Source organism: Eubalaena glacialis, chromosome 4 (genome assembly GCF_028564815.1).
Source record: "Eubalaena glacialis isolate mEubGla1 chromosome 4, mEubGla1.1.hap2.+ XY, whole genome shotgun sequence".
NCBI lineage: Eukaryota > Metazoa > Chordata > Mammalia > Artiodactyla > Balaenidae > Eubalaena > Eubalaena glacialis.
The window spans coordinates 124,635,778-124,653,941 of NC_083719.1; the positions used below are offsets into that span (position 1 = coordinate 124,635,778).

General features: G+C 38.5%; 2 protein-coding genes across 6 annotated transcripts in view; one reads left to right on the top strand and one right to left on the bottom strand.

The window, feature by feature from the left end:
• PPP2R2B (protein phosphatase 2 regulatory subunit Bbeta) overlaps positions 1-18,014 on the bottom strand; it is a 685,183-nt gene extending 667,169 nt beyond the window's left edge. For both annotated transcript variants that reach the window (XM_061189802.1, XM_061189801.1), the window contains exon 1: positions 17,864-18,014. The gene's annotated coding sequence lies outside the window, so the exon portion shown is untranslated. The remainder of the gene's footprint in view (positions 1-17,863) is intronic.
• Positions 1-18,164, top strand: part of STK32A (serine/threonine kinase 32A) — a 127,109-nt gene that overhangs the window by 98,342 nt on the left and 10,603 nt on the right. For all 4 annotated transcript variants that reach the window (XM_061189805.1, XM_061189804.1, XM_061189807.1 and 1 more), the window contains exons 7-10: positions 647-736; positions 8,984-9,081; positions 14,538-14,654; positions 17,051-17,176. In XM_061189805.1, coding sequence (XP_061045788.1) covers positions 647-736; positions 8,984-9,081; positions 14,538-14,654; positions 17,051-17,176 — 431 coding nt within the window. The remainder of the gene's footprint in view (positions 1-646; positions 737-8,983; positions 9,082-14,537; positions 14,655-17,050; positions 17,177-18,164) is intronic.

The following is an 18,164-nucleotide window of genomic DNA, read 5'->3' on the forward strand; positions in this document are numbered from 1 at the left end:
GGCTCTTTCTAGAGCCTCTTTAAAAATAAAACTTGACTTTTCCCTACTTTCCCTTGGTACATTATTTTGTTGGGGACCCCTGGGGGACAACCTGAACTCTCAGACAAAAAACTACTAATGATATTCAGAAAAACAAGGAGAGAAAGAACTCTTTCTTGGCAAAGAAATAAATATATGTATCCACAGACATGTCTGCTTTGTATTAACAACATTTGTTTCTTTAAAAAAAAAAAAAAGATCCTGTAAAGATGCTTGGAGATTTGATACTTCAAATAGTCCTTATCTGCCCCCCTCTTGACTCTCACAGGCTGTACCAACTTAAAATGCTGAGAACAGGCAAAAATTGCCTAACTAGAATTTACCAGAACGTGGGCTCTTAAAGACCAAGGTTAAAACTTTCTGACATTGAACTACAAATTTACAACCAGACATTAACCTTTTCGTGTTTTGGCACCTGGAGGGTTGCTGGTTTAGACTATATTGGTCTTGGGGATAGGATAATTGAGTTTTTACTGCCTGTACCCAATTGCAAATGGCGTACAAGAATTTACAAACTAAGCTTCCAGGTACTATTGATTAAAAAAAGCGTGGTGTGCCGCTGGGTTGAATGGAACTTAACGTTCTCTGTGGTCCTTCTCCCTCGCAGGGCACGTGCACATCACAGACTTCAACATTGCTACGATGCTACCTGTGGAGATGTGCATCACCACCGTGGCCGGCACCAAGCCTTACATGGGTATGGGCCCCCTGAGCCGCCATAGCGACTAAGAGGAAGGCTTTTTTATTCATTCCTGTAGACACCATGTACTACGGGTTCAATCATCTGTAGGGCCTTGCAGCTAGAAATGACAAGTCCCCCTCTGACTTTACCTGGAGAGCTTCTAATTGCACAGGTCTGCGGTGAGCCTCAGGAATCTCCTTTTATCAAGCACCCAGTCTGATCTTGATTCAGGAGAGTCACGGATTACATGTAAAAACACTATTTTATGAGTTATTAAGGACAGTTTCTACCTACTTCCTGATGAAGAATATTAATAATTAATTCAATAAATATCTACTAATTGCCTCTGTGTACTCAGCACTGTTTCAGGTGCCGGTGATCCTGCAGGGAGCAAAACATACAAGGTCTCCAGCCCGTAGAGCTTACCGTCTAGTAAAAGGAGTTAAAAAAAAAAAAAAGAATCAAACAGAGAAGGTACAGCCATAAGTAGGATGGTAATAAGTGACATAAGTATTATTTTAACCATGATTTACATAATCCTGCATAACATGCATAGGGCTGTAAGTTCACAAAGTACCTTCCAGTTATAATTTTGGTTTTAGGTTTATCACCACAACAATCCCGTGAATAATTCACAGGTGAAATATTTGAACTTGAAATTAAAGGCAAGAGCAATGCCACTTTCTTTCAATATTTCATTCTCTTCCTCATGGAACTAAAGAGAGAACTAAATAAAGAGAGAGAGGAAAAGAGAACTCTGTGCAGGGCCACCTCGCTTTCCAAGAGAAAGAAATCATCTGTGGGGAAAAATGAGCCTGATTTTATATGGTATTTGAACAACTGCAAATTTCCTGGCTTCCAATTATCAGTGGGGGGGAATAAGTCTCCTTTGTCCTTCTAAAATAATGGACACATATAATTCAGCCTATTTTCTTGCCTAAAACCCATGGTACTCAAATGATAAAAAGGAATCTCTGAGACTGCTGGTCTGATGAGTTTATTCCCCAGGTTTCCTGGGTTTCCATATTAAGGGCTATTTGCTTGGAGCCAAATCAGAAAATGTGCATCTGGGTTTTCTAAGCCTGGTTTCCATGGTGAGAGGAGTAAAGGAAGACCATCTTTCTTTTCTCTCCCCAGTGATTTTAAATACAATAGCCGTATAATTTGATTCTCCTAAAAATTGGCATTTCCAGTCTTTTCACGACACAGAGCTAGGAAATTGGAATCCAGTCAAGTTTCTCTGCACCTCTCCACCCCCCCCCTTATAATTAACAATTACTAATATTTATTGAAAGCCTTCTAGGGACCAGACAATGTGCTAAATGTTTTGCATTCATTGACTCATTAATTTTTTCTCAACAACCCTGTGAGGCAAACTGTAATTATCACCATTTTACAATGAGGAAAATAAGAAGCTAAGTAATTTGCTCAAGATCACATGGCTAATAATTGAAAAAGCCTAGATTTAAAGCAAGCTCGTTCTGACTTTAGAAAACCAAGCTTCTCCCTAAAAGAGAGAGAGAGAGAGAAAGTTAAAAGTTTATTTATGATTCTTAAATAGATGTAAGCCAAATTAGGTAGGCCACGCTCTTAGAAATGTTTCTAGTTTTATTTTAAAAAATGAATATCTGACTGTCAACGCTTATATTTTCATCCAGAAGTTGTTCTTGCCTTTGATTTTTGGATAGGAATCTTCCTAAGAGATATCACAGGCAGAAGTCTGCTTTCTCTTTTTAAAAATTATGTTCCCAATAATTTGGTAAAATCTACCTAACAGACATTCACCAGCACTCATTTTATAGCATTCCTGCAGAATGTAATTAGCAATTAACCAGAAAGAAAAAAACTTCTAAAAAGAAAGAAAGCTAGGATGAAATACTGAATGAAGATTATAGGAATATACAACATTTTCTAATGTAAGATGCTTAGCATATTATACAGCAGTTCCTCGACTCTGGCAATAAGAAGATGAGCTGCCTGTCAGTTCTTTTTTTTTTTTTTTTTTAACATCTTTATTGGCGTATAATTGCTTTACAATGGTGTGTTAGTTTCTGCTTTATAACAAAGTGAATCAGCTATACATATACATATATCCCCATATCCCCTCCCTCTTGTGTCTCCCTCCCACCCTCCCTATCCCACCCCTTGTCTGTCAGTTCTTAAGCACCTGCACCCAACAAGGAAGTTTTGCTTTTTTGAATTCATCATCTTCTACCTCCATGCTCTTTCCAATCAACTCCAATCCCTCCTTCTCCCCACCCCTGGTCTGTGTGAATATAATCCAGATCACTTAGAGCTTAACCAATTAAAACATTCCTCTTCTCCAAATTAACCAAACCAAACAAACAGATATACTATGGAAAATGTGTAAACTGCTGATTAAGCAACGGGGAAATTAATCTCTCTACTTGTAGATATTTATGGTTTCCTTCCAGACCTTTATTCTGTATACACACAAACACATTTTTTTAAGTTGGATCATACAGGAGTTTTGCAACCTAAATTTTCACTTTAAAACGTAATAACAATAATAACAATAGGCATCATATAGTGAGCATCTATTATGTCCCAAGCATTTTGCTAAGTTTTTAACATTATATCATTAAATTTTCAAAGCAACTCAACGAAATATGTTTTCATAGATTAAAAAAAATCAGGCCTACAGAGAAAGTGACGTGATTATAATCACACAGCAAGCAACTGGCAGAGCACAAAGTTAAATCCAAATCGAAAACGTCTCAAGTCTGGAATGTTGATGGTGATGACAGCGGAGCAGGAGGAGTAATGGCTGACATGTACTGAGCTCTTCCTGTTGGCCAAGCACTGTCCTAAGTGCATGTGCTACGTCATTTAAACGAAAAGCAATTCAGTGAGGGATGCCAGAGTCTAACCCTCCACACGCTGCTGTGCTCTCTCTCCGCCTCCTGGCAATAAGCATGTCTCAGCCAGAACGGAAACCACTTCTCTCTGACTTCAGAGCCCGGCTCTGGACAACTGACACTACTTATTTTTCCAGGCCCATATATATAACTATCATTTTTCATGTTCACATGCTACAGAATTAGAGGGCTGCATCAAAATCTATTGAACCAATTCTTTATTGTTGAATCTTAGGTTATTTCTCAATTTGAAATATAAATAAATTTGTGATAAAAATCCTGTTAGCAGAAATATGTGCTACAACTTATTTCCCGTGATAAATCCCCATTCAAGGAATTTCTGGTCAAAGGGTATATATGTTAACGCATTTCCCTCCTGAAAGTTTGCGTTGATTTCTACTCATTTGCTCTGGAAGCATCTGAGGATCTTCACTTCCTTGCATCCTCACCAGGGCTGCACTGTCAATATCTTAATCTTCACAAAAAAGATAAGTGAAAACGGTACCTCATGATGACATTAAAATTGCTTTTATTTTACTTCTTTTGTAAATTGCCTGTTCATGTTCTTTGCCCATTTTCTATTAGTGTTAATACATTTTTTTCTATTTCTTATTATGTAAAGAATTCTTGACCTTTATATATAAAGGATATTAAATTCTAATGTATCACATGTGTTATAAATATAATTTCCTACTTTTTAGTTGCTGTTGTTCTTATAGCATTTTTGACATGAAGAACTATGTTCCTAACATCAAACCCTTAGTCATATTCTTTTGTAGTCTATTTTATTTTTTTATTTTTAAAGGTTGTACTCCATTTATAGTTATTATAAAATATTGGCTATATTCCCTGTATTGCACAGTATATACTTGTAGCTTATTTTATACCTAACAGTAGTTTGTACATTTTAATCCCCTACCCTTATATTGTCCCTCCCCCCATATTGCCCCTCCTCTCTTCCCTCCCCCCACTGGTAACCACTAGTTTGTTCTCTATAACTGTGAATCTGCTTCTTTTTCATTATATTCACTAGTTTCTTGTATTTTTTATTTTCAATTTTTTTTTAACATCTTTATTGGAGTATAATTGCTTTACAATGGTGTATTAGTTTCTGCTTTATAACAAAGTGAATCAGTTATACATATACATATGTCCCCATATCTCTTCCCTCTTGCATCTCCCTCCCTCCCACCCTCCCTATCCCACCCCTCTAGGTGGTCACAAAGCACCGAGCTGATCTCCCTGTGCTATGCGGTTGCTTCCCACTAGCTATCTATTTTACGTTTGGTAGTGTATATATGTCCATGCCACTCTCTCACTTTGTCCCAGCTTACCCTTCCCCCTCCCTGTGTCCTCAAGTCCATTCTCTAGTAGGTCTGCGTCTTTATTCCCATCTTGCCCCTAGGTTCTTCATGACCTTTTTTTTTTTTTTTTAGATTCCATATATATGTGTTAGCATATGGTATTTGTTTTTCTCTTTCTGACTTACTTCGCTCTGTATGACAGACTCTAGGTCCATCCACCTCACTACAAATAACTCAATTTCGTTTCTTTTTATGGCTGAGTAATATTCCATTGTGTATATATTGCCACATCTTCTTTATCCATTCATCTGTTGACGGACACTTAGGTTGCTTCCATGTCCTGGCTATTGTAAATAGAGCTGCAATGAACATTTTGGTACATGACTCTTTTTGATGTTGTATTTTTTAGATTCCACATATAAGTGATATTATACAGTATTTGTCTTTCTCTGATTTATTTCACTTAGCATAATACCCTCCAAGTTCATCCATGCTGTTGCAAATGGCAAAATTTCATTCTTTTTTATGGCAGAGTAGTATTCCATGCTATATATCTACCACATCTTCTTTATCCACTCATCTGTTGATGGACACTTAGGTTGCTTCCAGATCTTAAACCATTAGTCTTTTTACTTTACAGTTTCTACCTTTGATGATATTCTTAGCAAGACCTTCTTACCTCTAGATTTTAGACATGGTTACCTATATTCTTATTTTTGTTATAGTTTAATTTTTCTTAATCCAGCTATATATGTGGTAAGATATACAGTAAGGATATGACTTCATTTTTGTTATATTCTTAAATAATTGTTTTGAGACCATGTATCAAATAAGATCCCAAACATGCTGATTTGAAACATGTTCATCATAAGCTAAGTATTTTTATGTACTAGCATCTATATTCTGTGGCTTTCAAATCAATTATTGTAGCTTTATAATGTGGTTTAACACATGGAATGCAAGTCCCTTTATCCTTTTTCAGAAAACCTTTATTATTCACATATTTTATAGAGGAAATTTAGAATCATTTTTGTAAATTCCAGGAATTAATTCTGTTGTACTATATTTATATATCAGTTCTTGGCCCCTTTCTTTATGTCCTGAGCAGAATCTACTGTCCCGTTGCTTTAAAATCTGAAAGCCAAATAATGGAAATCCAAATAGCTAATAAATGTATTAAAGCATGGGCAAGCTTATTAGTAATCAGGAGAATGCCAATTTAAACCACAATGGAAGACCATTACTTACCCACTAGATTAGAAAAGTCACAAGGTTAGTTAATGTCGAGTGTGGATAAGGAGGTTGAGTAAAGTCTCACGCGTTGCTAGTCAGAGTGTTAATTGGTACAACCACTGTGGTAAATAGTTTGGCGTTATCTAGCATGGGTGAAGATGCACAGCCCATCCCAGAATTTCCCCTCCCAGAAATGTAACCTAAAGACGTGTGGACTTAGAGGAGTCTTACATGTGCAGGAATGTTCATGAGAGCATTGTTCAAAATACTCCAAATTGAAGACAATCCAAATGGCTATTAAAAGTAGGAAAGGTAGGTAAATGACAGTATATTCGTATGGCTTTGAATGTGAACAAACTATGTGCAGCAAGTTGGATAAATTTTATACACATAATGTTGAACAAGAAAAGCAAGTCACTGAAGAAAACAAGCAGTAAGATTTAACACACACACACAACACACATACCCATGTTATATATATACACAAATACATATACATATATGTTATACACACATCTGTTATATATACATACATATATGTCATATACATATATATATACACAACATATATATAAGTATTACTAAAATAGGCAAAACTAAGGTGTTGCTTAGAAATGCATACACAGATAGTAAATCTATGTAGAAAGGCAAGAAGAAAATTACCGACAGAAATTCAGGATAGTGGTTATTTCTATGGTTGTAAACAGGACAGGACCCAGTGGTGGAGTCAAGATTCTATATTGTGCCCTGTGTAAGGTTACATGGCCATTTACTTATAACTGCTTGTTAATTTTTCTTTTATGTTATATTTACTTTTCTGAATGGAATTATGGAAATACTTTAAAAACCAAATGAAATACTCAACGTCTTTTTTCAAGGAAACTTAGTCCCTCTCCACCTCTATTTGTACCGTCTCAGGAGCAAGGAGTCCTCCTGCAGGGTTGATGGAAGTCCTCAGCATCTCCCTGCCCTGGCTTTTCAGCTCTTTGAGGGCTCAAAGGATTTCCCATCTGTTATGCTTTTGTATGTTGCCATCATGTTTTTTCTTAGTGTTCTTCCAAAATTCCTCAATGCCTAGCATACCGTGAATATTTGTTGAATGAATGAATGCATATTCAAGTGTCTTCATGCTGGAAAACAGTAAGTAGAAGAGGATTCTACTCGTATAAACTCCAAGGGTGGTCCAAGATGACAGAATACACAGCTTTCATAGAGTGATGTTTATGCTGGTGGGTAATTTCTTAGCACAATTGTCTGTTTATCCCTCAAAGTTCTCTGCAGCTTCTCTGAGATATTTGTCACCTGTCACCTGGAGGGACTACGTCATCTACAGATGACTTGCTGTGAGATATTGACAAGGGAAAGCAGAAGTATAGCCCACTCCATCCGGTCTGTGGGAGCACTGTGGGATCAGGACCATTATCTCCCAAATTGCATGGGGAGCTGTGACTTGCAGAAAGAATGCAGTGACGCATGAAAGGTGAACCCACCAGGGAATGAAGCTTGCTTAGTTCTGCTACAGCGGGCTTTTACAGTCTGGGTCAACCCTGGACGTTGGGATGTCAACATTCTACCTCTCTGATTGGATGTTGCCCACGGGATTTTACTTGAAATTGAGTGCACCAGGCAGGGCAAACCTGTATGCAGGTCCCACATCACGCCAATTTCCTTTGTCCAGAGCCAGCACCTTACTACCAGAGGCTTGGGTCAAGTGTGCAGCTTTTGGCTAGGTAAAATTCCCATTATTATGGATGTTTGCCTCTCTAGAAGAGTGCCTAATTTTTTGAGTACTTTCCAGGTGCTGGACACTGTGCTGAGATTTTGGCATGCATTATCTCATTTAGTTTCTCACCTCTGTAGGAACTGCCTTCTCATTGTTCTGATTTTCCTGATGAAGATTCTCAAGCTCAGCCCACTGACTCGTTTAAGGTCACAATAAGTGGTGAAGGCAGTTTTTGAACACAGACAGCCTGGTTTCAGCTAATGTTTGCAACCAGGGCTTGATTGATTGATTCAGTATTGTTCATTCGTTTAACCAATTTCTGTTGAGTGACACTAAATGCCAGATTCGGTACTGGACAAGCAAACAGAGAAGAGACCTGCCCTTGCTTTGTACTTCATTTTCCCCACTCCATCCCTCAGGAGTTAGGTATATTCTTGGAAGGGTGTGTAGAAGGTAGAAGGTTCTCAGTGTGTTAGAGAACACATAACTAGGGGTCTCCACTGGGGTAAGATTGACTGAGGTTCTGCCTTCCACTGGAGCCAATTCACAGAACTATGGGACAAAGTGTCAATGCCCCACAAGTGATGGAAAACCGTATCTCTCTCAGAGTGCCCCGCCCTTTCTCCTCTCCCTCACCCCCAGTACAGGCTGCAAATGCTGCCTTTGCCTCTTCCAGATGACTCTGAGATGGAGAGTCAATCCCATGTAGCCGGGAGCCAAATTCTGAACAATGTTTGCAGCAGTAATACAAATTTACGTCCTGATCACAACCCTTCCAAATCAAGACAATGAATGTAACCTCTTCTCAGCCTTCCTGCTTTCAGAGTCAGCCACACATTTGAGGCCTGATGGGATCCAATTTTTCATAGGTGCGTGTTCTAAGTCAGAGAAGAATTTGTCCATTAAGGGCTGTGTATGCCTGTGTGTGTTGGTGATGAATGAGAAAGACTAGAAAATTAGAAACTTTTGCCTGCAGTGAGCAAACTAGCAATGGATGATAAACACACATAAAAGTGCTTGTACCCTTTTCCCTGGTAATTCGCCTTTGGAAGAACATGTTGGGAAGATAGATTTGTTAATGTCTCAGGGAGTAAAACTGACCTAACTCTTCCGTGTTTTTCAGCACCTGAGATGTTCAACTCCAGAAGAGAAGCAGGTTATTCCTTTGCTGTTGACTGGTGGTCACTGGGAGTGACAGCATATGAGCTGTTGAGAGGCCGGGTACAGTAGAATTACATTTCTCCTTAGTTACTCTTCCAGCAAGTTTCATTTTTACGTGAAAGGATTGATTTTTTTTTTTGCCAAAAGTCAAGTAGTTTGTTTCAGAGATGAAAGCAACAAGGCCATGTGATGCTGGTAACAACCCTTGGGATTTCTGCCCATAATTAATTCACTCTCCTACATATGGGGCCAAGCATGTGAGTTGACATTAAATTATGCAGATAAAATTAAATGAATTATAGGGATATTATTAACTCCCGGAGAGGGAAAATCAATACACGTCACTCCATATCTTATATAAATATATTTGTTTGTTTAAAGAAAATAATTTTGCAGTCATAATCCAGGGCTCTGATTCAGTGTGAATTATTAATACACACAATTCATGCCCTGTCTTGTTGGATTCCTGTCTTTCATTTGCCTCTTGGGTTCTGGGTTCAGTGGCAAATTAGTTTCCTTTTACAAGAAACATTTCTTTTTTTTTTTGTTTTTTTTTGTTTTTTCTTAAATTTACTTATTTATTTATTTATTTATTTATGGCTGTGTTGGGTCTTCGTTTCTGTGCGAGGGCTTTCTCCAGTTGCGGCAAGTGCGGGCCACTCTTCATCGCGGTGCGCGGGCCTCTCACTATCGCGGCCGCTCTTGTTGCGGAGCACAGGCTCCAGACGCGCAGGCTCAGTAGTTGTGGCTCACGGGCCCAGCTGCTCCGCGGCATGTGGGATCTTCCCAGACCAGGGCTCGAACCCGTGTCCCCTGCATTGGCAGGCAGACTCTCAACCACTGCGCCACCAGGGAAGCCCCAAGAAACATTTCTTAAACTAAGAAAATGCCTAGGAAGAATTTTGCTAAGAAAAGATTTTTTTCTCCCTCCCATATTATTGTACCTCGTGGTAGTTCCCTGTGATTTGATGTAACTGACAATGTATTAACACTGTCAGATTCATTTTTCTTTTCCTTTTCTGCTTAGGAAAGGTGAAGCATAGTTACTGTCAGGTTGCTGAATTCATATCTACATATATAAATTCGGGGTTATCAGCTATAGTGACTATGCTACACTTAGATCCTCAGATCTTATTCGGCTCATAACTGAAAGTTTGTACCCTTTTACCAACCTCTCCCTATTTTCCCCACCCTCAACCCCTGGCAACTATTCTACTCTCTGTTTCTATGTGTTTGAATTTTTTTTTTTTTAAGATTCCATGTGTAAGTGATACGATGCAGTTATTTGGCTTCTCTGTCTGACTTGTTTCAGTTTGTGTACTGGACTCAAGGTCTGTCCATGTTGTTGCAAATGGCAGGATTTCCTTTTTTCTTATGGCTGAATAATATTCCATTATTCATATATATTGCATATGAATATATATTATATATGTTATGTATAATATTCCATTATTCATTTATAATTTATCCACATATAATGAATATTATGTGTAAATATATAATACCATATATAAGTATATATTATAGATAAATATATGTATATATGTATAAATATATAAATATATAAATATATAAATAAATAATATTTAGATATACAATAAATATATAAATAAATAAATATATGTATATCATGTACACACACATCTTCTTTACTCATTCATCTGTTGATGGATATTTATGCTGTTTCTGTGCCTTGGCTATTGTGAATAATGCTGCAATGAACATGGGAATGCAGATTCTTTTTTGTAAAGCACAGATTTAACTTTTTATGTTAAAAAAAAATGCTGTTGCTCCCTAATGCCTCGTATATTCACACACACACACACACACACACACACACACACATACACCTTCACCTGCCTTACCCACCCCTCTCCTCCCCGACACTCTTCAGACACCTTAGCTTGGCATTCTTTGCCCTTTAGAACCATGTTAACTTTTCAGATTTTGCTTCAATTTGAATGACCCTGACTCCTCACAAACTCACTTCAGCCTCTTTGGACTCCCTCCTGTCTCGAGGCATCCCTTGGAGCTCTTTTCCTCTTGTTCCTTTGCCTATAAAGATATTTCCTAAGATAAGCCCTGGTCTTTTTTTTAAAAAAATCACTCTTTGAATAAGTTTGGAAATTGCTAAATTAAGTTTGAGTAAAGTTAAGGATGTGTAGAACAGAATCCTTATATCTCATGTATATTGATCATTTCTAAGAAAGGACAGACTTAGAAAATTCTCAATTAAGAAATTAAAAACTCATTTGATCTTCCAATCTCATCTCCTAGAATTAACAGCTTGTATTTACTTCCAAACCTCTTCTGATTTTATAAGGATAATGTTTTCACGTACATGCGCATATACATAGTTATTGTCGTTTCAGTAAAAAGAGAATTATGCTTTAACCTGTCTGTTGAGACTTTTTTTTTCCACTTAAAATAAAATGTAGAACTTTCTACATCAGAACACGTAAATCTATTTTACATTTTAGGATTAAATCCATTTCGCAAATGTATCGCCCTTGTAAATTTTTCCAGGTATATCTATTTTTATGGTTTTAATCTCTTCTATATCATCAGACTGTAAATTTATTAAAGGCGAAGGCAGTGTTTTATACAGTTTAGTATTATCCACAATATTTAGCTTTCAACAGGTACATAACAAATGCTTGTTGAAAGTACAGAGGAACAAGTCACTACAAAACAATTCTGACACTTCTCACAAAGAATCACCAAGGAGCCTGCATGTAATTATGTTTCAAAATACAGCTAACCTGAAGAAATTAAGTACCAACATTTCATTACAACTGGCAACACAACTAAACCACAGAAGAAGGGTGCTAAACAATCATTTCCTCCACGTTTACAAATTGTGATTAACAGAAAAATATATGCTTCAAAGGGAAATGTGCCTGAAACATCCCTGTGGTGTCTGATCTTGTCCTGACCATGGTCCCTTAGCCCTTAAGCTGCTTTGTCATCTCTCTGTGTCCCCGCTCACAATGCCATTGTAAAGGCAAGGTCCACGTCTTCTCTAATTTTGTATTATCCATAGTATTAGCTTATGATAGGGACGTGTGTCGTTTTGCACTAATTGTACATCCTTGGCTGCAGCTCTTTTGCTTTTGTACTCCTGAAATAAGACTATAATCACAACACCTCACTTTGTCCCATCTAACATTTTACCTTTTCCACCTTGGTTATTTTTTATATTCTCATTCTTAATTTATATGCTGCCCTAAAATTGTCTGCTATATCCTGTCATTGCACACTGTAATTTTTCTTTATAGCATGTATTCCATTGATTTGTGTGTGTATGTGTGTGTGTGTGTGTGGGTGTGTACAGTCTCTGTTATTATTTATGGTTTTGCTGAGTAGACTGTAGGCTCTACCACTGTAGAAATCCCATCTGTCCTGTCTTCATTGTATCCCCAGGGCCCAGCAGAGGTGCGGGACATTGTAGGCATTCAATCAATATTTGGTAAATGAATAAATATAAAGCTCTGGTTGTTGATGGCTTAATGTGGCTTTTAAAGTTTGGAACTAGAAAAATATATTATTGTATAAGACAAAGGTAATTTGACTATTTTGAACAAGTCGACAGAGCATGAGGATTTAAATATATGTACATTATGTTCAGTCATATGGCCTAAAGTAAATGAAAAAAACACAACATACTTAAGCCATTTGCTTGTGGCATTTGTCAGTTCCTTTATTAGTTTATCAAAGCATTTTGTGTTTTTAGATGTCTCAAAAGCAGGTCTAGAGACATCAATGAATTAAAGAAGAAAATTAGAAAAAAGAAAAAATATATGTGCACATGCATATAACCCGGGAAACTTGGTGTGCCAACGTGCCCCAGTTCTTAATGGTAAACATGCAGTGAATCACATGTAGTGACCCACAGTGCCCTTGGCTTGCAAACAGTCAATAAACATTGATGACGCTGATAAGGTACCCAGCACTCTTTTTCTGATATTGAGTTACAAGGGTTATTTCCACTGTATCATTACTGAGACAAATGAATTAACTATGGTCCTTTATTCAGTCTTGAGGGAAGAAAATATGCGGCAGGGGTTTTTAAACCTTGCATTAAAAAAATAAAGTTTGGTCAATCTCCCTTTTACGGAGTCAACCCCTAGCACTTCCTGGTTCCCTGGGTAACTGCCGTTGACATGCCATGCATAGATTTAAGCCTTCCTTCACACCACCTTTTTTGATGACTCATCTTGCTGTTCATTATTTACATTTATAGCCACCATCCTTTTTACATTTATGTCAATAATAATATCTCTCCTGTATTATGTCTAATATATATTAGCCACTCTATTGAGAACTTTACATGTATTATGTCATTTAATTTTCCCAACACTCCCCTAAGGTGGTTCATTTTACAGAAGAAGTAACTTCATCTTACAGATGAAGGAATTGAAACTCAAATTGACTGACCCAGTTTAGCACTCAAATCCTTTTGCCTTCAGAGCTCCAACACTTAATTACATTATGTTACCTTTTAATAATGATTTACAACAAGGAAAAAATTAAACTCCTCCATTTCTCCCAATTTAGTTGGGAGAAATCGGTCCACAGTCATTTATTATCTCCAAAGAGTCAGGCACTTGATAAATGTACAAATCCATATTCACTGTCCTATTATTGGCTAATCTAATATGAAAATTTTGTTCATTCAACAAACATGCAATGAGCACTCACTAGGTGCCAGGTCCCATGGGCAAAAATGTGAATATGGTAAAATCTCCAGCTCTAAGTAGCTCACTTCACATAAAGAGAGACAATCCCAGGGTGAATCCTTTATGAAACAGAGAAATCAATGTAGGTAAAGGCTGCCCTCTAGTGGATATCTGTGAAAATTATAACAAAGCCACCGTTTTGTTTAATTTCTTTTTCCCCCAAGTTAGGACTATAGAAGAATCTGGTTCTCTCAGAGGTAAAAATACTCTTGCCTCATCACAAAATTCTCCACCCCACTCCATAGTACTAGCAGCTCATAGCATTTGGGACTGGGGTTGAAGTCTTCTGGGTAACCTTCTAACCTGAGCTTAGTCATTATGATTCGAACAAGTAAAAAGAGGTGTGTGTATGGTAAAACTCTGAATCTCTTTATAATCAACACTTAAATAACAATTTTTAAAATTTCCATTTACTGAGCGCTTGTCCAATGTTTTAGGTAAATACTTACATTAGTTAACCTTACAAAACAGTTCCAAACTGACATCTCAGACGTGGATTTAGCCCACAGAAATGTTTCCTTTGACCCAGAGGGTTACCAACTTTTAAAAATTCCAAGATTTCACAAGAAACTATAGATTTCTGGTATGCTTTTTTTAAAGTAGGAAATCTGGCAACCGTGGACCACATATGCACATGGCAACACAACAATTGGCTGGAGGGCATTAGAAAATGCTATTTAGATTTTACTGGTTGAAAATTTAGCTTGGAAGCATTTGCAAAGCAACATTGTTTCTTTTACCCTTTAAAAATGAAGACTCTTACTTCTCTCCCTTAAGAGACCGTATCATATTCGCTCCAGTACTTCCAGCAAGGAAATTGCACACATGTTTGAGACGGCGCTTGTGACTTACCCTTCTGCCTGGTCACAGGAAATGGTGTCACTTCTTAAAAAGGTAAGAAGGACAAATGCATGACAAAAGGAAGTGATGCTTCCTTCCATGCTCTGGTTTAAAGTTAAAAGTTAAGTTACAATATTGGAGGCAGTCATGATAAATACATTTCCAGAGTGGGTTTTGCAGCTAACAGCTTTCAAATACATGGCTTCATTAATAAGGCGACACACACGTCCTCTTAAATGTCCCAAAGACATCTCAAACTCCATGTGCCAAATGGAGTTCTTGAACTCATTATTTCCTGGACTTTCTCCAGCGTTCCTGCTCTGGCCTCTCCGTCCACCCACTAATATAAGCCAGAACCGGAAATCATTCATCATGCGCATACCCAGTTCATCACCATGTTCGTATCTGACCTTTTAAATGTCTTCTGAATCTGTCACTTCTCTCCATCTCCACTACTATCTTCCTAGTCCTACTGCCATCAAGTCTTGCCTTTTCACTGGTTTGCCCCTGTACACTTTTATACACTCCATTCTCTTCTCTGCTGTGCCCCATAGGGATCTGTTCAATGCAAAGTTTATTGCCTTCCCATTGTTCTTAGAATAAAGAGCAAAATTATTTGTATGGTATAAAGGTTCTAGCTACCCCTCAAGTCTTATTTTGGACTTTTGTCCCCCTTTTGACTACAAACTGCTTTGAGCTTTTCTCTCCTCTTTGCCCTCCCCCTCCTCACCCTCATATATCATTCTCTAACCACAGGGCCTTTGCACATGCTAGTCTCACTGCCTAGAACATTGCTCCCACCCCCAGCTCTTCCAGCTCCCTCCTTTAGGTCAGTACTACTAATGCAATTCACTGACTGGTTCAAGTCCATGAATTATTTCCAACAGGTCCATAACACATATAGAAATTGAGGGAAGCATTTAAAAACTTTTATAGCAACTGGATACCTCTGGTACCTCAAAGCACATGGTCAGTGGACTCATCTCACTGAATAGGGTCCAAGCCTATGCAGTGATGCTGAACTCAAATCACAAGTTGCACACAGTGTGGTGTTCCATACTAGCCATGCACAGTAACACCACATATTGACTTCAGTGGGTTGGAAATTAAACCAAACAAACAAAGAGAAATAACTGGCTCTTCTGCGTAGTTTGAGAAACACAGCTTTAGATCTCAGCTCACGTATCACTTCCTCTGGGAGCCTCCCTCTGTTGTCAGATCACACAGCACGAAATTTCCTTCATCATATTTTTCACAGTTTTAAATTATACATTGCACGTGTGTGACTCTTGGGTTAATGACCATTGTTCTTTAAGCTGCATGAGGGAAGGACCACGTCTGACTTGTTCATGGTGTCCTCAGCACTTAACACAGAGTATGACAGGTGGTAGAATTTGGTATTTGAATTAATGAGGTCCACAGTTTTCCTCAGCTTTTCAAGGTGCCTGTGTTCACCAGAAAGATTAAGGACAGTTGTAGTGAGAGCTCAATCATGTGTAGTGAATAATTACGTGAAAGAAAGAATGGAGGAGCCTAAGAGGATGAGCTTGGCTTTTTTCTGAAGAGAGAAAATTGCCCAGGTTGTAACTGGTCAAGGAAAAGAGGTTTGGGGGCTAAGAATTCAAAACCTATGTCTCTTGTCTATGGGTCCAGTGTTCTGTTTTGGAATAGGGATATTGCCGTTGGTGATGTCAAAGACAAAGAATGGGGGCGCGGGTCATTTTCCACAAGCAAATTTTCCTTAGTTCCAAGACAGCCCTATTATCCCAAAAGTGCACACTGATGACCCACGGTTGTCACCTCCAGGCCCATTCTCAAGTGGAACTGCTATTTTCCATTTGAGCCACAGGATTGAAATGATGTTGGCTCTGGAGTGGTTAAAGGGGAAAAAATCTTTAATCCCAGTTCATAAAACCCAGAACTATCACAGCAACCTTAGTTACATCTTATCTGTGTCACCCCAGTATATTTTGATTAGTGGTAAAAACTGCTGAATTTTTTAGTGTGAAATAAATTTCATTTGTTAAAACCAATGTACATTTTCCACGTAAGAAGAACAGACCTTCTCTTGGTCACTTTATATACATGGCTTGATTTAATCGTAGCTAAACCTTATGAAATAGCTTATTATCCCTTTTTTACAGATGGGTAAACAGAGGTTTAGAGAACAAACTTGCCCATCATTACTAAGTTGGGGAATCAGGAATCAAACATAAGTTTGACTCAGTAGGACAAGCTATTTTCACTCACCACATTGCAACTTACAAAAACCAACTTACAATTCATGCTGACCACTCATCTATATTATTTGTTTATGGGGCTAAGAAAGGAGAACACTACTTGTTTCCTTCAATCCTATACTTGGAAATATTCATAGGGAATCTGTATCATTTTTTGCACTCCAAGTTTTGACCTTCCTCATGATCTTGGTGTTTGTATTCCATTGGCAGCTACTGGAACCGAATCCAGACCAACGGTTTTCCCATTTGTCCGATATTCAAAACTTCCCATATATGAATGACATGAACTGGGACGCAGTTTTGCAGAAGAGGCTCATTCCAGGATTTATTCCTAACGTGAGTCAATCTTAACAAACCCATAGTAACTCTCATTCAATGTGCATAACTCTGTGTGCCAGATACGCACATGGTCTCATTAGATAACACGCCAATGTTGTAAGACAGCCCAGATTTCTATTTTACAGATGAGAAAACTGAGGCACACACAGGGTAGGTTGGCCACCAAAGGTCACACAGCTGAGTTGGGATTCTAATTTAGATCTATGTTGGGTGTTCTAGCTCCTTACCACGTTTTGTGGCTTACTTTTAATGGAAAGAAGTCCTAATCCTACAAACAGTCATTTCTGGGAATCTGGCAATTAAAAAAAAAAAAGTTTTCTCTGATTCCAAAGATATAGAAATTTGTATCCAAGGAGTTCTGAGTCAAAGGACTGACAGCTGCTGGGGATGGGGTGGGGTGTTTATCTTTACCATGCACCCCTCTTCCTCTGGTAGTTCTATGCTGGGAACCATATTCACAATGACTAATAGCCAAAGCAAAATAATTCCCACCGGCTATACCCGGCCAAAGTATCTGTGGCCTCCCGCAGTCGGCCTGTAAAAGCCAGACCCAGAAGCTCCGGCCAAGGGGCCAAGTGAGCGCTCTGACTCCTCTCTCTCCCCACAGCCTGATTCTGCACATTCAGTTGTCGGCAGATTGGCAGAATAACAAGCTCACGGAACAGCAGGGGGGTGGGGTCCTACCTGGCCACCCTGCAGGGTCCAGCAGGGGCCGCTTGCACCGTGGGTGATGCATGACGCCGTGGAGATCTAGGCACCCTTCCCGTTGTTTCTTCTCTGCCACGCGCCCCGCAATGAGCCGTCAGCGCTGCCTCGAGAGACCTTCTACCTGGACTTCTCTGACTTAATTGTGAATCTGAATCACCTGGGCAGCTCGTTAAACACGCAATTTCCTGGCCCTCGTGTTCAGAAACATTGATTCTCGAGGTCTGGTTGGGGAAACTGGGAATCAACTCAGGTGATTCTGATCTACCCTTGAACCCAC